This window comes from Cyclopterus lumpus, chromosome 3 (genome assembly GCF_009769545.1).
Source record: "Cyclopterus lumpus isolate fCycLum1 chromosome 3, fCycLum1.pri, whole genome shotgun sequence".
Taxonomy (NCBI): Eukaryota; Metazoa; Chordata; class Actinopteri; order Perciformes; family Cyclopteridae; genus Cyclopterus; species Cyclopterus lumpus.
The window spans coordinates 28,001,421-28,024,796 of NC_046968.1; the positions used below are offsets into that span (position 1 = coordinate 28,001,421).

At 46.9% G+C, this 23,376-nt stretch overlaps 1 protein-coding gene across 10 annotated transcripts in view; it reads left to right on the plus strand.

Moving 5' to 3' along the window:
* Positions 1-23,376, plus strand: part of ppip5k1a (diphosphoinositol pentakisphosphate kinase 1a) — a 29,641-nt gene that overhangs the window by 5,840 nt on the left and 425 nt on the right. Inside the window, exons 8-30 of one of the 10 annotated variants that reach the window (XM_034529830.1) lie at positions 116-277; positions 385-506; positions 611-712; positions 1,163-1,249; positions 1,345-1,420; positions 1,508-1,617; positions 1,955-2,040; positions 2,123-2,248; positions 2,516-2,637; positions 3,645-3,827; positions 3,927-4,068; positions 4,451-4,755; positions 6,947-7,074; positions 7,158-7,272; positions 7,360-7,467; positions 7,701-7,829; positions 9,600-9,740; positions 10,189-10,282; positions 14,488-14,613; positions 16,126-16,188; positions 21,215-21,352; positions 21,438-21,551; positions 21,690-23,376. The exon at positions 21,690-23,376 is cut by the window's right edge and continues 425 nt beyond it. In XM_034529830.1, coding sequence (XP_034385721.1) covers positions 116-277; positions 385-506; positions 611-712; positions 1,163-1,249; positions 1,345-1,420; positions 1,508-1,617; positions 1,955-2,040; positions 2,123-2,248; positions 2,516-2,637; positions 3,645-3,827; positions 3,927-4,068; positions 4,451-4,755; positions 6,947-7,074; positions 7,158-7,272; positions 7,360-7,467; positions 7,701-7,829; positions 9,600-9,740; positions 10,189-10,282; positions 14,488-14,613; positions 16,126-16,188; positions 21,215-21,352; positions 21,438-21,551; positions 21,690-22,339 — 3,429 coding nt within the window. In that variant the 3' untranslated portion in view covers positions 22,340-23,376. The remainder of the gene's footprint in view (positions 1-115; positions 278-384; positions 507-610; positions 713-1,162; positions 1,250-1,344; positions 1,421-1,507; positions 1,618-1,954; positions 2,041-2,122; positions 2,249-2,515; positions 2,638-3,644; positions 3,828-3,926; positions 4,069-4,450; positions 4,756-6,946; positions 7,075-7,157; positions 7,273-7,359; positions 7,468-7,700; positions 7,830-9,599; positions 9,741-10,188; positions 10,283-14,487; positions 14,614-16,125; positions 16,189-21,214; positions 21,353-21,437; positions 21,552-21,689) is intronic. The other 9 variants (XM_034529831.1, XM_034529834.1, XM_034529835.1 and 6 more) reach the window with 9 other exon arrangements.

The window sequence follows — 23,376 nt, forward strand, 5'->3', positions numbered from 1 at the left end:
ATATCTGTTAATTTTTTGTGTTATGTGACAAGAATAATTGAAGTCAGTTAAGCCTAGAATCCACATTTGCATTGATTAAGCCTGGGGGGGGGGGGTGCGTGTCATGTGACCTCAGGTGTACACCGTGGGGCCCGACTACGCCCACGCCGAGGCTCGGAAGTCCCCGGCTCTGGACGGGAAGGTGGAGCGGGACAGCGAGGGGAAGGAGGTCCGCTACCCGGTCATGCTCTCAGCCATGGAGAAACTGGTGGCCCGGAAGGTCTGCCTCGCATTCAAGGTGAGGAGGAGGAGGAGGAGGAGGAGGAGGAGGAGGAGGAGGAGGAGGAGGAGGAGGAGTCACTTGGCGTATCGGTTCTGATGACGAGTTTTGTGTCCTCGCTGCAGCAAACCGTGTGCGGCTTCGATCTCCTTCGAGCCAGCGGACACTCGTACGTGTGCGACGTCAACGGCTTCAGTTTCGTGAAGAACTCGATGAAGTACTACGACGACTGTGCCAAGATCCTCGGGTACCACGATTATTTTAATTTTAATTGTCCAGCCTTTTTTCCCCGGTGGGGGAAACCCTGTTGCTTCCCTCGTTGAGCTGGTGTCTCCTCACTGGCTCCTCCAGGAACATCGTGATGCGCGAGCTGGCTCCTCAGTTTCAGATTCCGTGGTCCATCCCGACGGAGGCGGAGGACATCCCCATTGTTCCCACGACTTCAGGCACCATGTGAGTCAGTCTGGCAGGGGTCCCCTTAAAGGGACAGTTCGTGGGGTTGTGTGAGGTTCTCGTCCGTCAGTGGGAGGAGAGCGATGCACTGCTGTGTATTTTAGACTAAAACAAAAAAATATCACACCTTTTCTGAAGGAGAACGTTATCTGTGCTCTCTGCAGTTTGTGACTTTGGGCGATTTCTGTAAATAAGAAGTGGACGTAGTCATGGTGACGTTAAACATTGGTTTGTGGATTGATGTCACGAAGCCTCGAGTTCGGCCATCTTGGCTTTTTTGCATCCAATGAACGGAAGTCACCAAATTGGGAATGCGGAGGAGACGCCAGATATGTCTCTGGTAGCGACCTGTCAATCACAGTCACTTCCTGTCAGACGGTTGCATACCTCATACAATAGCGAGCCTAATCTTTTTGCTGCTATAATAATAATATAGAAGTTACTCTCCAGGATGGAGCTGCGTTGCGTCATCGCTGTCATCCGACACGGAGACCGAACGCCCAAACAGAAGATGAAGATGGAAGTTCGCAACCCCATGTAGGTTTTCTGTTTTTTTTATTTATTTTTTTTACTGCAGGCTGATTTGAAAAAATGTTTTTTTCTCTTAATCTGGAGTGTGTCTTCGATTTCAGGTTCTTTGATCTGTTTGAAAAATACGGAGGGTACAAAACCGGGAAATTAAAGCTGAAGAAGCCCAAACAACTGCAGGTAACAACAAGTAACAACCCCCCCCCCCCCCCATCCTAGTGTGGTTTAATCAACCTCTGACAGTCCGGTGCTCTGAACTCCCAACAGGAGGTGCTGGACATCACGCGGCAGCTGTTGGCAGAACTCGGGCAGCACACGGACTGTGAGATCGAGGAGAAGAAGTCCAAACTGGAGCAGCTGAAGACGGTTCTGGAAATGTGAGTGAACCGGGTCGCACTCGTTGCTTTAACCCCCGGTCTCCATGTCGTTCAAGTCATCTTCAGCAAATTGTTTTAAAACGACCAAACTGGTTTTATAGTGAAACCTGTGCGAGAACTCCAATGTGTGGTAAGTGTACTGTCCAATCATACGGTGATATGGCTTTAGTTTTTGGCTTTAGAGTGCAGTCATTGTATTTTAATACGGGATTACGTGCCCCTAACGTTTCTCCACTAATCCTCGTTAGTAAAAAAAGAAGGCATCCAATCATGTTTATCCATAAACGTATTTTAGCTTTTTACTGATTCCAGATTTGTTTTTGTTTCCAATAAAAAGGTACGGCCATTTCTCTGGGATCAACCGGAAGGTGCAGCTGACCTACCTGCCCCATGGGCAGCCCAAAACCTCCAGTGAGGAGGAAGGTAGGAAGACGACGACGACGAGGCTCTTGTTTGTTTCTTCTATTTCAAAGTGAAGTCAACGTTTTCTTTCGCGTGTTTTCAGACACGCGTAAGGAGGGCGCGTCTCTGCTGCTGGTGCTGAAGTGGGGAGGAGAGCTGACCCCCGCTGGCCGAGTTCAGGCCGAGGAGCTGGGCAGGGCCTTCCGCTGCATGTACCCCGGGGGTCAAGGTGAGGCGCCGGGAACTCGTAATGGCAAAAATGTTATTCGCACAAAAAGGTCGAGCCTCCTCCTGTTTCTGAGTGCTTTCACATAATTTATGGCGTGATAACTGCGTCGCACAAGTTCTCTCTCCTTCTCACCACAGCTGACTTTTGTATTGCAGTTAAATGTGACGGGGTGACCTCTTCTTGTTGCGCACACAAAAAACTGCAGCAAGTTTAGAGTCGCTTCTTTAAAACCAGCTGTTTCCACTAATCTTTTCTTTTTTCTTCTAGGAGACTACGCTGGGTTTCCAGGCTGCGGGTTGCTACGGTTACACAGCACCTACAGACACGACCTGAAGATATACGCGTCCGACGAGGGCCGCGTGCAGATGACGGCCGCGGCTTTCGCCAAGGTACTGCAGCGGGGCGTCTGCAGCGGGGCGTCTGCAGCGGGGCGTTTGCAGCGCGGCGTCTGCAGCGCGGCGTCTGCAGCGCGGCGTCTGCAGCGCGGCGTCTGCAGCGGGGCGTCTGCAGCGGGGCGTCTGCAGCGGGGCGTCTGCAGCGGGGCGTCTGCAGCGCGGCGTCTGCAGCGGGGCGTCTGCAGCGGGGCGTCTGCAGCGGGGCGTCTGCAGCGGGGCGTCTGCAGCGCGCCGTCTGCAGCGGGGCGTCTGCAGCGGGGCGTCTGCAGCGCGGCGTCTGCAGCGGGGCGTCTGCAGCGGGGCGTCTGCAGCGGGGCGTCTGCAGCGCGGCGTCTGCAGCGCGGCGTCTGCAGCGCGCCGTCTGCAGCGCGCCGTCTGCAGCGGGGCGTCTGCAGCGCGCCGTCTGCAGCGCGCCGTCTGCAGCGCGCCGTCTGCAGCGCGCCGTCTGCAGCGCGCCGTCTGCAGCGCGCCGTCTGCAGCGCGCCGTCTGCAGCGCGCCGTCTGCAGCGCGCCGTCTGCAGCGGGGCAAACCAAAAAGGAATCGCCGACTTTTAAAAAAAAAAAAATTGCGATCGTGGGAGGTTTATATTTATGTTTCCAATGAATGTCGACAGCTGTGTGAAAGAATGGAAAGAAAACAGAGTTGTTTTTTTTAAAGTTTTTTTTTTTTAAACCAGCTGGTTCACGTCACATAAAAAAAATAAAGTAAAAGGTGAGAGGTTCTTTGAGGAAAGCCCAAAAAGTCCTGACGATAAATACTATATATTCATATTTAATAGCCTCGGGCTCCTCTTCAGAACAGGGTTAGTCATGTTCGGGACGTCCTGCTGAGGGAAACCGTCAAAAGAAACTAAAGTGTGTTTATGCAGCAGAGAAATGAAAGTCAAGGTCAAAAGGTCAGCCATGTCACAAATGCGTCACGCTGCTCTGGTCCTTCAGCAGCGGCTCACGCTGGCTGTCAAAGTATCGGCCCCACTGATGAGGTGTGTGTGTGTGTGCAGGGCCTGCTGGCTCTGGAGGGCGAGCTGACGCCCATCCTGGTGCAGATGGTGAAGAGCGCCAACATGAACGGGCTGCTGGACAACGACACCGACTCTCTGAGCAGCTGTCAGCACCGCGTCAAGGCCCGACTGCACGAGATCCTGCAGAAGGACCGCGAGTTCACCGACGAGGACTTCGACCGGGTGATTAGAGGACGCGCGCTCTCACTCGATTATTAATATTTCTCTGTTGAATCCAGTGAAAAACCTTTTAGTGTGTGTGTGTGTGTGTGTGACACACAGCTGGCCCCGACTTGCAGTGCCTCTTTGGTGAATTCCATGAAGATAGTCGAGAACCCGGTGGCCACGTGTGACGAGGTCTACGCCCTCATCCAGAGCCTCACGTCCCAGATCCGCAAGAGGATGGAGGACCCCAAGTCAGCCGGTACGTTGGAGATTTTCCATCACACGACTATGTTACTATTTTGTTTTTTATGTGCACAGGTTTTAATTCAGAAATATGAACACAGACTGTAGGTGTAACAAACGGTTTGGGACGATCTGCAGACTGATCTTGTTTACCGCCTGGTTTGTTTGTGACCTTTCTGTCTCCTCAACGTTCTTATCGATACAACCAGCGTGTCCGATGAGCTCAAAACGTGTCAACAAAAGCCCAAAGTTCTCCATAGATCCATCCCGGGCTCCAGATTGATGCATTTAACTCTAACATTTACACAATTAGGGGAATAAGAACTCCAATCTAAACTTCCTAACAACCCAAACTGACTCGAGCCGAGACGTTGCAAACGGAGCCTTTTTTATTTTAGGTTTCAGAAAAGTAAGAAAATCCATTCCCAAAGTCGCCGGTGAACCGTGTGAAATGATCTCGACCTCCTTCCTCCCGTCAGACCTGCAGCTGTACCACAGCGAGACGCTGGAGCTGATGCTGCAGCGCTGGTCCAAGCTGGAGAGAGACTTCCGCATGAAGAACGGCCGCTACGACATCAGCAAGATACCCGACATCTACGACTGCGTGAAGTACGACGTCATCCACAACGCCACGCTGGGCCTGGAGGACACGCTGGAGCTGTTCAGGCTGTCCAGGGCGCTGGCGGACATCGTCATCCCACAGGTGAGGGAGGAGGAGATGAGGGAAGAGGGGAAGGAGGGGAAGGAGGGGAAGGAAGGAAGGAAGGAGGACACGCTGGAGCTGTTCAGGCTGTCCAGGGCGCGGGCGGACATCGTCATCCCACAGGTGAGGGAGGAGGAGATGAGGGAAGGAGGGGAAGGAAGGGAAGGAAGGAAGGAAGGAGGGAGGGAGGGAGGGAGGGAGGGAGGGAGGGAGGGAGGGAGGACACGCTGGAGCTGTTCAGGCTGTCCAGGGCGCTGGCGGACATCGTCATCCCACAGGTGAGGGAGGAGGAGATGAGGGAAGGAAGGAAGGAAGGAAGGAAGGAAGGAAGGAAGGAAGGAAGGAAGGAAGGAAGGAAGGAAGGAAGGAAGGAAGGAAGGAGGGAAGGAGGGAAGGAGGGAGGACACGCTGGAGCTGTTCAGGCTGTCCAGGGCGCTGGCGGACTTCGTCATCCCACAGGTGAGGGAGGAGGAGGGGAGGGAGGAGGGAAGAGGGGAAGGAGGGAAGGAAGGAAGGAAGGAAGGAGGACACGCTGGAGCTGTTCAGGCTGTCCAGGGCGCGGGCGGACATCGTCATCCCACAGGTGAGGGAGGAGGAGATGAGGGAAGGAAGGAAGGAAGGAAGGAAGGAAGGAAGGAAGGAAGGAAGGAAGGAAGGAAGGAGGGAAGGAGGGAAGGAGGGAGGACACGCTGGAGCTGTTCAGGCTGTCCAGGGCGCTGGCGGACATCGTCATCCCACAGGTGAGGGAGGAGGAGGGGAGGGAGGAGGTGAGAGGGGAAGGAGGGAAGGAAGGAAGGAAGGAAGGAGGACACGCTGGAGCTGTTCAGGCTGTCCAGGGCGCGGGCGGACATCGTCATCCCACAGGTGAGGGAGGAGGAGATGAGGGAAGAGGGGAAGGAGGGGAAGGAGGGGAAGGAAGGAAGGAAGGAGGACACGCTGGAGCTGTTCAGGCTGTCCAGGGCACTGGCGGACATCGTCATCCCACAGGTGAGGGAGGAGGAGATGAGGGAAGGAGGGGAAGGAAGGGAAGGAAGGAAGGAAGGAGGGAGGGAGGGAGGGAGGGAGGGAGGGAGGACACGCTGGAGCTGTTCAGGCTGTCCAGGGCACTGGCGGACATCGTCATCCCACAGGTGAGGGAGGAGGAGATGAGGGAAGGAAGGAAGGAAGGAAGGAAGGAAGGAAGGAAGGAAGGAAGGAAGGAAGGAAGGAAGGAAGGAGGGAGGGAGGGAGGGAGGACACGCTGGAGCTGTTCAGGCTGTCCAGGGCGCTGGCGGACATCGTCATCCCACAGGTGAGGGAGGAGGAGATGAGGGAAGAGGGGAAGGAGGGGAAGGAGGGGAAGGAAGGAAGGAAGGAGGACACGCTGGAGCTGTTCAGGCTGTCCAGGGCACTGGCGGACATCGTCATCCCACAGGTGAGGGAGGAGGAGATGAGGGAAGAGGGGAAGGAGGGGAAGGAAGGAAGGAAGGAAGGAAGGAAGGAAGGAGGGAAGGAGGGAAGGAGGGAAGGAGGGAGGACACGCTGGAGCTGTTCAGGCTGTCCAGGGCGCTGGCGGACATCGTCATCCCACAGGTGAGGGAGGAGGAGATGAAGGAAGGAAGGAAGGAAGGAAGGAAGGAAGGAAGGAGGGAAGGAGGGAAGGAGGGAAGGAGGGAAGGAGGGAGGACACGCTGGAGCTGTTCAGGCTGTCCAGGGCGCTGGCGGACATCGTCATCCCACAGGTGAGGGAGGAGGAGGGGAGGGAGGAGGGAAGAGGGGAAGGAGGGAAGGAAGGAAGGAAGGAAGGAGGACACGCTGGAGCTGTTCAGGCTGTCCAGGGCGCGGGCGGACATCGTCATCCCACAGGTGAGGGAGGAGGAGATGAGGGAAGAGGGGAAGGAAGGAAGGAAGGAAGGAAGGAAGGAAGGAAGGAAGGAGGGAGGGAGGGAGGGAGGGAGGGAGGACACGCTGGAGCTGTTCAGGCTGTCCAGGGCGCTGGCGGACATCGTCATCCCACAGGTGATGAAAGGAAATTGCTTTCATCTTTTCATCTTCTCCTTCCTTTCAAGGAAATTGGAAAGAAAAAAAAGAGGTAGAAGGAGGAATGAGGGAGGGAGTTCAGGTCGAGAGAGACGGTTGTTGCATCTGATCGACTGCAAAGAAAACATTTTGAGGATAGTTTCATAGATTTCCTTTATTCTCTTGTTTCAAGGAATACGGCATCAATCGAGTGGAGAAGCTGGACATAGCATACGCCCACTGCCTCCCACTGGTCAGGAAGATCCAGCTGGACATGCAGAGGACCCACGAGGACGAGTCCGTCAACAAGCTGCACCCTCTGTGAGTGCACTTCAGAGGCCGCTGAGATGTCTCTTCTTCTTCTTCTTCTTCTTCTTCCTCATTGTCTTCTTCCTCCTCTTCAGGTACTCTCGGGGAGTGATGTCACCGGGGCGCCACGTCAGGACGCGCTTATATTTCACCAGTGAGAGTCACGTCCACTCCCTGCTCAGCATCTTCCGCTACGGAGGCATGCTCGACGTAAGAGCTCCGACAGCATCCTCCAGATCTGCAGATGTTTCCTCAGACGTGGGGGTTAATGTGTGTGTGTGTGTGTGTGTGTGTCAGGAGGAGAACGACCAGCAGTGGAAGCGTGCCATGGATTACCTCAGTGCCGTCTCTGAACTCAACTACATGACTCAGATTGTCATCATGCTGTACGAGGACAACACTAAGGTATTCGTTTGTTTACAATAATAAAAAATAAATCATCCTGGAAGCTCTTGTCTGTGTGTTTTACATTTGTGTGTGTGTGTGTGTAACTTGTAAAAGAGGCCGCTTGCTGTGTGTAAATTAAAGGTTGAAAGTATTTTATCTATTGGCAGAAATGGAAATAATTAGAAAATGGTAATTATTAAAAAGTCCGATCTGCAGCATCTTAATTAATATCTCCGTCGTTCCCCCTCAAGGACCTCACCTCCGAGGAGCGCTTCCACGTGGAGCTTCACTTCAGCCCCGGGGTCAAAGGCGTCGAGGAGGAGGAGAACGCGCCGACCGGCTTCGGCTTCAGGCCCGCTTCTGCAGAGGTAGCCCGGCAGGTAGAATCCCGTCCGAGAGGGTTTTTTTTTTTTTTCTTGCCGTGTTTTTAGTCCCGGATACGTATTCTCTCTCTCTCTCTCTCTCTCTCTCTCTATCTCTGGTGTTTTTTGTCTGTTTTTCTTGTTGGTAGTGGTCGACAGAAGGCAGTGTGTGTGTGTGGGGTTATTGTGTGCACAAGGGGGTTTGGTGGTTTGTTGTGTGCGTGTTGGCGCAGCCGGCGTTAGCGTTAGCGGTCGTGCTCTTCCTCGACAGCGTGGAGAAGGTGAGCGCGGTGGCGGCGAGAGGCATCGTGGTGAAGGGCACGGTGGTGCCGGTGCTGCCGCTGGTAACGCCGGCGGTGAGAGTCACGGTGGACAACGTGCCCCCGTTCATTAGGGACGAGGTGTTGCTCGGAGAGCTGGCGAGGCACGGGAGGGTGGTGTCGGGGGTGAGGAAGGTCTCCTCGGGGTGCAGGTCTCCCCTGCAGAAGCACGTGGTGTCTCACTGGAGGCAGCTCCTCATGGTCCTGAACAACAGGAGTGAGGAGCTCAACCTCGTCATCAGGACCAGAGTCGAGGGCTTTGACTATGTGCTGTTTGTGACCTCTGGAAACGGGAAATGTTTCCGGTGTGGACGAGAGGGGCATCAGGCCAGGGACTGCCCAAGTAAGAGGGCAGCTGAGCGGGACGCTTCTAGTGAAGCGGCTCCTGAGGGACAGAACCAGGAGGGTCCTGAGGGGGTCGGAGGGGACCGGCAGGAGGCACAGGGAGGACAGGGGGAGCTGGGTGGGGCCCAGCAGGGTGAAGAGGGGGGTCGGGAGGAGCTGGGTGGGGCCCAGCAGGGTGAAGAGGGGAGTCGGGAGGAGACGGGTGGGGCCCAGCAGGGTGAAGGAGAAGGGGCAGAGGTGGCCCAGAAAGTGGAGGACGGGATGACAGAGGTGGTCCAGCAGGTGGGGGGTAGGGGGACACAGGTGTCCCAGGAAGTAAAGGAGGAGAGGGCTGGAGTGTCTCAGCAGGTGGAAGAGGAGGGGGCAGGGAAGGAAAGATGTGGGCAGGAGGCGGGTGTTGAGTGGTCAGACGGTGAGGTTGACATGGAGGAGGAGGAGGAGGAGGAGGGTCAGGCTCACCGTCTGAAGAGGAAGAGCAGGGAGGATGAGGAAAGCTCACGGGCCAAGAAGGGAGCTTCGGGTAAGGGGGACGAGGAGTCTGAGTCCAGTATGGAGGAGGACTCCTCCTCTGAGGAAGGTGAGGAGCACCCAGACGTGTACAGTGTGGACGAATTAAAAGGGTTTCTAGGTAGGACTAAAAACCAGAGGATTTTTATAGAGGATCACTTCTCGGACTTGCCGAGACTTGTTAAGTCCATCCGGCTCCACATGGCCAATATATCCGTGAAGAGTTTTACTGATCGGGAGGGCTGGAGGTTGAGGAAGATCACTGTTACTGTCGGTAAAGCGATTAAAGAGTCTGAGGCTTATTTTAAATGCAAGGACCGACGTCCAGAGGACCGACGTCCAGAGGACCGAGGTCCAGAGGACCGGACTGATGGAGGTGGCCGGTCCTGAACTGGGAGGCGTGTCGGCGGTGGTTTCCCTGCTACGAGGACGAGACGGAGAGGGACCACCTCTCAGATTTATTTGTTGTTCTATTTAGTTAATGTGTTTACTACAATGTGTGTGTTTGTTCGTATATTCGTTTTTTTATGTAAAATAAAGGTTTTGTAAAAATCAAATCTCTCTCTCTCTCTCTCTCTCTCTCTCTCTCTCTCTCTCTCTCTCTCTCCTCTTACAGAACGGACAGAAACAGACCGACCCCGGCAGCATGGAGGACCTCTCGCGAGATGAGACCGACCGCGCCGTGCCGCTGTCTGAACCGATCGCCATTCAGAGGCGCTCCCCGCTCATACGCAATCACAAGACCGGATCCATGGAGGTGATGCAGACTAATAGAAGTCTACGCTTCATGTGTTAAAGCTGCATTCTCTCTCCTGACCACCAGGGGGCGACTCCTCTGGTTGTATAGAAGTCCATGCTTCATGTGTTAAAGCTGCATTCTCTCTACTGACCACCAGGGGTATAGAAGTCTATATAAATGACTAAATTGTGGTCATCTAGAGTCAAACAGACCATAAAGCAGGGTATGCTTTAGGGCGGGGCTACAAGGTGATTGACAGGTCTCTCTTACCAGAGACGTATACGCCGTCTCTACGTCACTCCAGATATGGTCACTTCCTATTCACTGGTTGCATAAATAACTTTATCTAAGGCATATTTTATTCTGCATGACGGCGAGTAGAGACTTGTGCATGATGTCAAATACAGTGAAGCTGCCTTGTTGTAGCTGACTGTGTGTGTGTGTGTGTGTGTGTGTTTTCCACCAGGTTCTGTCGGAGACGTCCTCCTCGAAAGTCGGCAGTTATCGTCTCTTCTCGCTGTGCTCTCGTCAATCCCCCGAGATGAAACAAAGTGGATTAGGTACGTGTCGCAACGCACCGTCACCGCGTCAACAAGAACGGAGGCTTTGGTTCCCGTCGGCTACCGAGGAAAACTTTTTAAAAGAAGGATTTTTCATTGGCTGCCAGACTTTCGGTGCCAGTCCCCCCCATCACGACCACACCGTCGCAATGCAACAACTGAATGAATTGGGCTCCTCCTATCCAGTCACTCTTAAAAGTGATCCATTTTCCAGGACTGAGATTATCATCCTTTTGTAATAAACTTGCATTTTGTTTGGAGAATCAAAACATTTGAATGCGTGTCGCGGTGTCGTGTTCAGATACTCGACCTGCAGAGTTTAAGAAGTCTTGATGCAGATTAACGTCTCGCTGCCTCCTCTTTCCAGTCGGCCTCAGATCGTTTCCCCCCCCCCCCCGTTTAACATTTGATACACACGATGTCTTCTGCAGCCAGTTTAAAGGAAAAAAATCCACCCCAAAGTTGCATTTCGGTGTCGATTTTGTTTTTTTGGTGGTTCATTTTTTATTTATTTTTTGTTGTCATCGCCGTCTTTTCAGAGGGATGCGTGTTTTATTTCCAGCACATGCACGGCGGTGCAGTCTGAGTCGTCTAAAGCATCTTCACGTTTTGGTTCCCTCAGAATTAAAGGACAACCTTTTAGGAGCCGTTTGACGCCCCCGAGCGAATTCTGTAGCTTTTTTTTCCTCCATTTCCTCTTTCCGACCTCCTCTTTGGCGCCGTCTCTCTTGTTTGGATGAACTCGTGTCAAAAAGCACTCTGGTAACTTTAATAAGTAAAGACGAAAGTTTAATAAGTGAGAAAAAGGAACATGGATACACTTAATAGTTATGTCTTAAAAAAAATTATTAAAGTATCGTACAATAAATTGATGATGTAAAAATTATTCAAGTCGTATATCGACTTGAATATGTAAGATCCTTCGCTAACGTAAACATTATCGTGACAATGTTCGTTTATCGTACCAAAAGTCAATAACGTAAAAGATTGAGGCCATGTCCATATATTTTATAACGTAAAAATGATCCGTCATATATCGTACAATAAGTTGATAACGTACAAATGATCAAGTCGTATATATCGTACAATAAGTTGTAACGTACAAATGATCAAGTCGTATATATATCGTACAATAAGTTGATAACGTACAAATCATCAAGTCGTATATATATCGTACAATAAGTTGATAACGTACAAATGATCAAGTCGTATATATATCGTACAATAAGTTGATAACGTAAAAATCATCAAGTCGTATATATATCGTACAATAAGTTGATAATGTACAAATGATCAAGTCGTATATATATCGTACAATAAGTTGATAACGTAAAAATCATCAAGTCGTATATATATCGTACAATAAGTTGATAATGTACAAATGATCAAGTCGTATATATATCGTACAATAAGTTGATGTAAAAATTATTCAAGTCGTATATCGACTTGAATATGTAAGATCCTTCGCTAACGTAAACATTATCGTGACAATGTTCGTTTATCGTACCAAAAGTCAATAACGTAAAAGATTGAGGCCATGTCCATATATTTTATAACGTAAAAATGATCCGTCATATATCGTACAATAATTTGATAACGTAAAGATTATTGAAGTCATATATATCGTACAATACGTTGATAACGTACAAATGATCAAGTCGTATATATCGTACAATACGTTGATAACGTAAAGATTATTGAAGTCGTATATATATCGTACAATAAGTTAATAACGTAAAAATGATCAAGTCGTATATATCGTACAATACGTTGATAACGTACAAATGATCAAGTCGTATATATCGTACAATACGTTGATAACGTACAAATGATCAAGTCGTATATATCGTACAATACGTTGATAACATAAAAATGATCAAGTCGTATATATCGTACAATAAGTTGATAACGTACAAATTATCAAGTCGTGTATATATCGTACAATAAGTTGATAACGTACAAATGATCAAGTCGTATATATATCGTACAATAAGTTGATAACGTAAAAATCATCAAGTCGTATATATATCGTACAATAAGTTGATAACGTACAAATGATCAAGTCGTATATATATCGTACAATAAGTTGATAACGTACAAATGATCAAGTCGTATATATATCGTACAATAAGTTGATAACGTACAAATGATCAAGTCGTATATATCGTACAATAAGTTGATAACGTACAAATGATCAAGTCGTATATATCGTACAATAAGTTGATAACGTACAAATGATCAAGTCGTATATATATCGTACAATAAGTTGATAACGTACAAATGATCAAGTCGTATATATATCGTACAATAAGTTGATAACGTACAAATGATCAAGTCGTATATATATCGTACAATAAGTTGATAACGTACAAATGATCAAGTCGTATATATCGTACAATACGTTGATAACGTACAAATGATCAAGTCGTATATATCGTACAATACGTTGATAACATAAAAATGATCAAGTCGTATATATCGTACAATACGTTGATAACGTACAAATGATCAAGTCGTATATATCGTACAATACGTTGATAACATAAAAATGATCAAGTCGTATATATATATATCGTTCAATAAGTTAATAACGTACAAATGATCAAGTCGTATATATCGTACAATAAGTTGATAACGTAAAAATTATCAAGTCGTGTATATATATATATATATCGTTCAATAAGTTAATAACGTACAAATGATCAAGTCGTATATATCGTACAATACGTTGATAACGTACAAATGATCAAGTCGTATATATCGTACAATACGTTGATAACATAAAAATGATCAAGTCGTATATATCGTACAATAAGTTGATAACGTACAAATTATCAAGTCGTGTATATATCGTACAATAAGTTGATAACGTACAAATGATCAAGTCGTATATATATCGTACAATAAGTTGATAACGTAAAAATCAAGTCGTATATATATCGTACAATAAGTTGATAACGTACAAATGATCAAGTCGTATATATATATCGTACAATAAGTTGATAACGTACAAATGATCAAGTCGTATATATATCGTACAATAAGTTGATAACGTACAAATGATCAAGTCATATATATCGTACAATAAGTTGATAACGTACAAATGATCAAGTCGTATATATCGTACAATAAGTTGATAACGTACAAATTATCAAGTCGTGTATATATCGTACAATAAGTTGATAACGTACAAATGATCAAGTCGTATATATATCGTACAATAAGTTGATAACGTAAAAATCATCAAGTCGTATATATATCGTACAATAAGTTGATAACGTACAAATGATCAAGTCGTATATATATATCGTACAATAAGTTGATAACGTACAAATGATCAAGTCGTATATATATCGTACAATAAGTTGATAACGTACAAATGATCAAGTCATATATATCGTACAATAAGTTGATAACGTACAAATGATCAAGTCGTATATATCGTACAATACGTTGATAACGTACAAATGATCAAGTTGTATATATCGTACAATACGTTGATAACATAAAAATGATCAAGTCGTATATATCGTACAATACGTTGATAACGTACAAATGATCAAGTCGTATATATCGTACAATACGTTGATAACATAAAAATGATCAAGTCGTATATATATATATCGTTCAATAAGTTAATAACGTACAAATGATCAAGTCATATATATCGTACAATAAGTTGATAACGTACAAATGATCAAGTCGTATATATCGTACAATACGTTGATAACGTACAAATGATCAAGTTGTATATATCGTACAATACGTTGATAACATAAAAATGATCAAGTCGTATATATCGTACAATACGTTGATAACGTAAAAATGATCAAGTCGTATATATCGTACAATACGTTGATAACGTAAAAATGATCAAGTCCTGTTTATACATCGTAAGATAAAAAAATAGCTAACGATAAATTGCCCTTAAATGCATTCGACTGAACATCATAAACACCATGACATGATTTCAGGGTGGATTTTCCCTCTTTAGCCTCGTCGGCGGCCATTAAAATCTTCCTCCTTCCTTCCTCGTGGCGAGGAGGCCCGATGTGGAGAGCGCCGTTGGTACGAGATGCCTGGTTTCCTGTGCCTGTCTGTCTCTCTGTCTCTCTCTCTCTCTCTCTTGTTGTTTGAGTAACAGCATGACATGTCAGTAATGACTAACTCCCCCCCCCCCTCCCCCTCCCCCCCCCCCCTCGCAGGCTCTCAGTGCGCCGGGCTCTTCAGCACCACTGTCCTAGGTGGGTCCTCTAGCGCCCCTAACCTGCAGGACTACGCACGCGCACATCGCAAAAAATTCTCCGCCGGCAGTCTGTCCTACAAAGACGGTACGTGTGTTCGAGACCGCTCTCCTACCACAGACCAGTCAGTGTGTGTGTGTGTGTGTGTGTGTGTGTGTGTGTGTGTGTGTGTGTGTGCGCTTGGTTTTGTGGAGTCGTTTGTAGACGCTGGTTGTTTTTCTGTTGTCGTTGCAACTCGTCATTCTTAGATTATTTTATTTTAAATGCTTGATATTTTATATTCTGTCTTTTTTTTTTTTTTAAAGCCGCTGCTCATTAGTGCGTCTCCCTTTTTTTTTCTTTTTTTTTTAAACTTCTCCTTCATTCTCAAAAACTCATCACCCTCCGATGTTTTCTTCAGTTTAAATATTATTTAGCGCGGCTGCGCTGACTTCCTGTTTCAGTGGTCGACGTGCCGCCATCTTTATTTCCCGTTTGGGTATTCTGACTCTGAGTTTGCTCCCGAATGATTTTCAGAGGAAGACGTGTTGTTGTTGTTCTGTTAGAGGAGCGTTCTTTTTAAATTTAAACGCAAAGAAGTGGTGGCACTTGACGTGCTGCATGTAAAGTGGAACGCGCGTAAACAGCTTGTTGTTTAGAGTGTCTGATGCATGTAAACGTGGTCGCCGAGCCGGCTGCTGAGGAACATTCACAGAAGAGTGACAAATCTGACGTTGGGTGGTTTTGACTCATTCTCATCATCCACGTGTCCATTTTATTTTATTTATTTCTGAATTAGTCGGCCCTCTGCTGATCTAGGGGCTGTAACTGTGTGCAGATATAATTCTGAGTAATGTCACTATGGTGTTTGTCGTCGTGTCGTCCAGCAGATGTCAGTGCGGTATCGTCCCCCCTCTCCCCCCCTCGCTGTTTGGGCTTTGTCATCCATCTTGTTCCACCTCCTTTTCTTTCTTCAAAGGAAGCGTCTGGATGCGGTGCAGCGTGCACACATTGTGCTGATTCAGTGCATGCTCCTCCCGCTATGTCGCTCTTTTTTTAACACAATTTGCCTCCATGCTGAACCATCTTTATTTTATTTATTTATATATATATATATATATATATATATATATATATATATACACATATATACACATATATATATATTTTTATATATAAAAAAAATAATCTATTTATTTTGTGCATGAGGTTGAGCGGTATTTCACTGATTGTTGTTCACCCCGTCGTGGTTGAGACCTCCATCAGGGTTCAGGGGCCGGTCGTCGAGCTCGTCTCTATAGTTCTGGGCGTGGCCTCTCGTGGCCTCTCGCGGCCTCCTGTGGCCTCTCGTGGCCTCGCGGCCTCCTGTGGCCTCTCGTGGCCTCGTGGCCTCCTGAGTTAAAACATTTCATCTCACTTCGTCCCCAGAAATAAGTTCCATCCATCTTCCAACATGTCTCCTAACTTCAGTCGGGTCTTCTTCACCGACTGATTCTTAAAACCACTCCTTTCTCCACATTAGAGCAGGGACATGATTTTAAATGACTTATATACAAGTTACTGTGGCTCCGAGTAACACTAGTGATTTCTTTTTACTTTTTATTTTTTTTATTTCCTCAGAGTTGTTGTCTCTGCCGGCAGTAAAACGATTTTCTGTGTCGTTTGCAAAGTATCCGACTAATGGTACGTCTGCTTCTTTCAAGTACTTCTCCACTTCACCTCCCTTTTTTTTGTCTTGCATGTCTTCAAAACTTGTTTCTTGACCTTTTTTATGGGTTATTTTTTAATTTATTTAATTTTCTTCCACATGGCCCTCCAGCATTCCAGGTTTCTGTTATATTTTTTTTCTAATTTTGATTTTTTTTTGTTTACCCATAATGCTTCTGGACTTGTCTAACTCTACCTGACATTCTGTTTCTTACCAGGGTTCCCACTGGCCACTTCAATTAGTGAAGTATTAATAAATTAGGAGAAAAAAAATGTTTGCAAAGGCCTCGTAGACGTGAAGATGTCTTCACGCGGCTCGCACACGTGACAAATGTTATATTTATTTTTGCATGTCGGTATGTTTTGTTTTATTTTTTTATTCCTCTTTTTTTTGGAGCAATTTTTTCAGAGCAATTTTTTTTCCGCTGTCGAGTCCCACAACATTAATTTGAATAAGATGGCCGACATAAATATGTTAAATATAATGGAGAATGGTCCCAGGAGTCGTCCATTTGGGCTTTTGTGTCTTTTTACGCACAAAAATAATCCATCAGAGTGATTATCTTCTTCTTCTTCTTCTTCTTCTTCTTCTTCTTCTTCTTCTTCTTCTTCTTCGAATACCTTTTATTATGAGACCGCCTGACTCACAGGGCCAGTTCTGAAGGTCTTTTATTCAAGAGCTGCTTCAATCTACAAGAATAAAACTCCCAAAGAAAATCACACAATTACAAACAAAACATCTTTCTTAATTATTTTTTAAATATGGACAAATACTATGATTCATATATTTGGAGCGATGTGGTTCCTTCATATTTTATTTATATATATATATTTTATTTATTTAAATATGTGTATATTATTATTTATATATATATATATATATTATTTATTTAAATATGTGTATATTATTTATATATATTATTATTTATTTAAATGTGTATATTATTTATATATATTTATTTAAATATGTGTATATTATTTATATATATTTATATTAATAATAATAATGTGCCATTCTGTTTAAAACATTTTTTTTATAGCAACCAGTCGTCATTATTTTCATGTTTTTTAAAAAGCAGCTTATTAACCGATCAAAGAGCCTTAAGATGGAGGTCCGTACCGAGGGTGGGAACCCTGTCCAACATCCTGCATACAATCCATACGAGTTGATCACCAATAACTGGGTTGTTGTTTTGTTTGTTGTGGACTTGTGTGCATGTGTACACAGTAATCATCAAACACACACACACACACACATCCTTTAAGCTGGTGCATTGAGCTCATTGTTAAACCAGCAGCACGTGAATGTTTAACCCCTTCCTCTGTTCAGAGCCAATGAGAGCTGGTCCAGGATCAGCTCTCATTGGCTCTGGGTTCACAGCATTGTTCATCCCGCCTCCTCAGTTCTGTTTTCAGTGTCCTCGTGCACAGACGTGGTTGTTCACTGTGTTCATGACTTGAAAAAAGGGGAAATGTATATTTAATAGTAATATTGTGAACGATAGGGCTGTACATAATTAATTAGTTGATTAATTCACATTTTTAAAGACTTCTTTTGAGGTTTCGGGGGCGATCGCTTCGGATGTCGGTCGTCATATTTTACGACGTCATCGCTTGAAGTAAAAGTTATTCACGAGTTATTATTTTTTTTATTAAATACACTTTATTTAAAGAATGTGTGCGGCGAGCAAACAACAATAAATAGTTGGTTTTTTTTAAAGGCTAAATGACAACAAATGTGGTTCCAAGCTGAATATTTCGTTTTTTAAATTACTACATCTAGCGTTTATCAATAAAGTTATTGGAAATGTTTTGATTAAACTAGTCAAAATAATCTCTGGCAGCCACAGAATCTAAAATCTAAGCTTTAAGTACTTTTATTGTTTTAAATTACCAAACGTCTACTTAGACCTTGTTTTGTAAACGTGTTATTAATAATTATACAAATAGTAAAATACAAGTAGCTCGATCTACATGTGCAGAACCGAATGAATGAAAGCTTTTTAATTTTAAAATGTGAACGTTATGGATGAAGCGTCAAACGAATGTTTCCACTTTGCTGATTATATAAAAAGATTTTTTTGGGGATCATTTATCGACGAGACCGTCGGGAAGCTTCCACCATGAACCAGCTACCTTGTTGTTGTTGTTGTTTCTGTTGTTGTTGTTGCCTCCCCTTGACCAGCTGGTTTAAATAGTTTTGGGTTTTTTGTAAATCTTCTCTCTGCTGTTGGATCGTTTGCCGCCATGTCGGCGTGTGATCACTTCCTGTTGGGATGACATCACACTGATGACATCACACTGATGACATCACTCGGTAACACACACGCAGGCTTCAGGCTTCTCTCTCACTGATGTTGTTCGCCACTGGAACACAAGATGACACGCCCACCGTAGCGGTGGCTCCGCCCACTGTAGCGGTGGCTCCGCCCCCTCTTGTGCAAGAGTTGAGACGCCGCTTCCTGCGAAACGTCTTTTGTGTCACACTCGCCGCTCTCGTGGATTCTCGTTAATCGGATTGTTGTGGAGGAGCGACGTGATGTGTTTTTTATTTTATTGTTCCGAGCTTCGCTGGAGTGCCGGATGATTTATTTATTTTTATTAATTTTAATTTTGCAGCGCCTTAAACGTCGCTGTTGAAACTGGTTTTCTTCTTCTTCTTCTGATCTCCGGACGTCAGGCGGCCATGATGAGCTGTTGGCCGCCTCCTTCACGCTACACTTCTCCTCCTTCCCTCCTTCCTCCTCCCAACACTTTTATTTCCCCTCATCTGTATTGTACTTCCTATTCCTCCCTCTCATCCCTCTCCTCCTCCTTCTCCTCCCTCTCTTCCTCCTCTTCCTCTTCCTCCTTCCTCCTGCTCCTCCCTCTCCTCCTCCTGCTCCTCCTTCTCCTCCTTCTTCCTCCTGCTCCTTCTTCCTCTTATTCTTCCGCCTTCCTCTTCCTCCTGCTCCTTCTTCCTCCTACTCCTTCCTCCCTCTTCCTCTTATTCTTCCTCCTTCCTCTTCCTCCTGCTCCTTCTTCCTCCCTCCTACTCCTTCCTCCTCTTCCTCTTCCTCCTCCTCTTCCTCAGAGCCCCTGGAGGAGCGCCGTGTGGCCCAGTTGTTGAGGCATTTCTCCAGCCACCTCTCTCTGGACGGGGCCCTGGCCCACCACCTCCACCAGTGCTCCTACCACCTCCGCCTCTTCAAAAACTGGCTCGTCTCCGGCCAAGACCCCCTAGAGTACCTCCACGGTACTGTTAGCCCCCCCCCCCCGCCCCCCCTCTGGTGTTCCTGCATGCTCGCCTGTTTCCGTGGTGATGCAGATTAACCGTGAGCGGATTCTTCTTCTGCAGTGGCGTCCGGATCTTTACTTCTTCTTCTTCTTCTTCTTTTAGGATCCATAACCATACAAAGAAATGTAAACATGTTCACGCAACCGAGAAAACGCAGACAATTTAAAAACTAATATTTAAAATGTCTCCGAGATGTGAAGTCAAGAAACCGCGGGTTGAAATGAATTTGTCAACAACAGGAGGCTGTAAACAACAATAAACTGCGTGCGTTGAAATATCAGTTTTTAAAAGAGTCCAACATTTAATACTTCAGGTTAGACTTTACTTTACTTTACTGTGGAAGGAAACGTGCAGAAAATACAGACTGTCGTAATTATTGTACTATAAAACATTTATTAATCCAGAAACTCGTAATAACTGTTGATGGAATGCTTAATAATATGAATAATAGCCTTATGAGTTTCTTACAGTTGTTTAAAATAGCGTTGACTAACCTATTATTACCCCATGAGTAGTTTTATTAAGATAAATACTTTACTTTACAGTGAGAACAATGCATTGTTGGGGTTAATTAATCAAAATGATCAAATGTGTTAAAATAATTACATAAAAATGCAACATTTTAGAGGAGGAACTGAAAAAAACTCAAACATCTTAGATATTTGACTTATTTTTTACTTTGAATAATTTTCACGTAAATGGAGATTCAAACTGATAAATTTTGTGTATATGCTTAATAATGTCTTATAATCTATCAGTCAGTGTGTTTATGACGCTATTACACTTATATATATACTTAGTGTTGATCAGATATTAATGTTAATAAGCATCTTATAAGGTCTTAGCTCTCAACGCTTTATATCGTCTCGATTTGCTTATTTTAGAATGTACTTTTATTTTTCAACCACATTTGGACCAATATTCTTCATAATTTTCACCCCGACACACAAATACAGTTCAATAGAAACGTCATCAACAAAAATGAGTATTTTCATGTTCGGGCGACACAAACGGGAGTCGAGACGAAAGAGTTTCATTTAAATTGTTTCCATTCATTCTTCCGGCTCTCATGAGCCTCCGTGTCGTCTTAAAGGTACAGAACCCGGTTGTGTGTGTGTGTGTGTGTGTGTGTGTGTGTCCCACCACACTAACCAGCGTGTGTTGTTCCTGCTTCACAAACCTCGGTGCAGATGAAACGCACAAAGGAAAGTGGGTTTGGGTTTCTACAATGAAGGCTGTGGGTTGTTGTTGTTGTTGTTGTTGTGAAGCGTGAACTGGTTGAACTAACAGTGGATGAGCTGCTGTGGATAACACGTGTTGGACCGACTTTAACCGCCGTGTGCTGCCGTTAGAACACACACACACACACACACACACACACACACACACACACACACACACACACACACACACACACACACACACAGACCTGCTTGCTTCTGCAAACGCAGCGCGGTGGTTTTGATGACGAGTGGACTTGTTGACGTTTTGATGATGGAGTCTTGGCGTCCAGCATGTTGTTTTTGCAACTTGCCTGCGTGGAAATGAACCGTTAGAGGCTGACGGGGGTTTACGCCCCCCCCAGCCCCCCGTTTCAGAACCAGGAGGTTTCGGAGCCCAGCGTTGAGGGGTGTCATTGAGTGTCATTCTGACCGGTCTAACCGAGGCCTGATGTTGCCCCCGCGGGCTCCGTGTCTCCCCCCCCCCCCCCTCCCCCCTCCCCAGGCTTCGAAGGCTGCTCCATGGTGCCCTCCATCTACCCGCTGGAGACGCTGCACAACTCGCTGTCGCTGAAGCAGGTCAACGAGTTCCTCACCGCCGTGTGCGAGAGCGCCGGGGATCCGCACACCAGGACCACCAGAGGTCAGAGGCCCGGCGCCGCGTGCTCGTCGTTCACTCGCGTGGATCGCGGTCATCGTTAGTGAGCCTTTTGCTTTTCTCCCCGCAGCGCTGTCGGCCATGTTTGACACGCACAACCAGCCGTCGGTGGACTCGTACATCCCTCAGAGGGTCCTCTCGTCATCCATCACGCTGCGCTCTCGCTCCGACAGACCTCCTTGGTGTGAGTATCGCAGCATCCTCCTTTTCTTTCTTTCTCTTTTTATTTATTCAAGTTTCTAAAAAGCAAACTGCATTTCACCAGGTTACATTTGAACCCGTCGTGGTAACGGTTTAACGTGCGTGTCTCCCCGTCCTGCAGACAGCAGCGGTCCGTCCAGCACGGTGTCGAGCGCCGGCCCGTCGTCCCCGACGACGGCGGACACGTCGCCGCGCTTCAGCTTCAGCGACAAGATCTCCCTCACGCCTCAGAGCAGCGAGGAGACTCACTCTCAAAACGCCTCTGCTCAGTCGCCGTCGGGCCTCGACACGACGGGCGCCGCCGCTTCCAACCCCGGCGAAGTCCCTCTGACTCCCAACAACTCGCCGGAGGACGACGACGACGGCGAGCTCTGCGGCGTCGCCGCTCAGCGGCTCGATGACGGCGAGCGAGCGCAGGACGAGCTCGCCGAGGCGCCCGCGGACGGCGCCGGCGGCGTGGAGACGGACGCGATGGGCCCGAGGCCGCCGTGCTCCGCGCTGGCGGAGCTCGCCCTGGCGCGCATGGAGGGCTACTGCCTCCCCGGCTCGCTGCCCGTGCTGCTGGAGCTCCGGGAGAGCAGCAGCGAGGCCGGCTCCAGCTCCCAGACGCCGCAGTCCCCCGAGGGGCCCGACGAGTTCTTCGACACTCAGGAGTCGATGGAGCTGTGGATGGACAGTCCGGAGAGCCCCGAGACGCCGCCGGAGGTCACGGAGGTCGCGGAGGTCACGGAGGTCGCGGCGGTGGTGGCGGCTAACACGACAGAGCCGTAGAGGGGGCGGAGCGCGCGTTCACCCGGCGATGTCGGCAGCCACCGGTTCTGTTACTGACGCTTTGTTGCCGTTACAAAAACACTTAAAGCTACATTAATCTGTATGGTTGGTTTTTCTTTTTGGCCACTAGGGGGCGGAGACGTGTCACGCATCCAGCAGACGTAACAAAAGGAAACGTTTGTGTCCACACGAGGAAGTTAAGTCGGTCTCCTAATCAAGTAGTCCACTCAGAGTGCATTGTGGGTCTTTTTTTAACTACAGCAGGATCGTGTTAATTAAATATTTGTTTAGATCGTTTTCTCTCAGCAGGAAGAAGCTTCTTTTTTTTTGGTCGAGTTTATCGACGAGTGTTCTGCAACGTAGACGAAGTGAAACTGACGATACCGTAAAAGAAACAGCAGGTCGGGTCAGTCGGCCATTTTGTGCCGGCCAGGTAGAGAACAGGGTTTATCGGGGGGGGGGGGGGGCCACAAAGTGATTGATTGATTGATTTGATTACGGGACACGTAGACTCTCAGACTCGGTGTCGGTTTCATTTCCTGCGTCCGTTATTTTTCAAAACAAAAGCAATGAATCCTATTTACTGCCGGAGAAACCCCGCGAGTGCACGAGGTCAAACTGAGTGCGTGTGGGCCGGTTACTGCCAGAGGAAGAGTTGGTGCAGAGAGAAAGAAAACAAATATTTATATTGAAATTGCATCTTTAAAAATAAAACAAAACATATTATGGTATTTTTGATACCCACATCAGATATTTAATTGTCGCTATTGTGTATTGTTTTGTAAAATCACCTCATGATATATAAAAAAAAAAAAACATTCTGAAAGCTGATCTCTCATTTTATCACATTAAATGTGCTTTTATTGTGGCGAGCAGTTCTGTAGCAGGTGTGTGTGTGTGAGCGGATGTTTGTGGGTGTGGGGGGGGGGGGGTCGTACACATGCTTGAGAAGCATTTCAGGTCAATCCTTTGTTTACGTCGTCGAGGTGAAACAACGACAATCACAATGTTTTGTTTTCATGCAGCTGCTCGTGGAT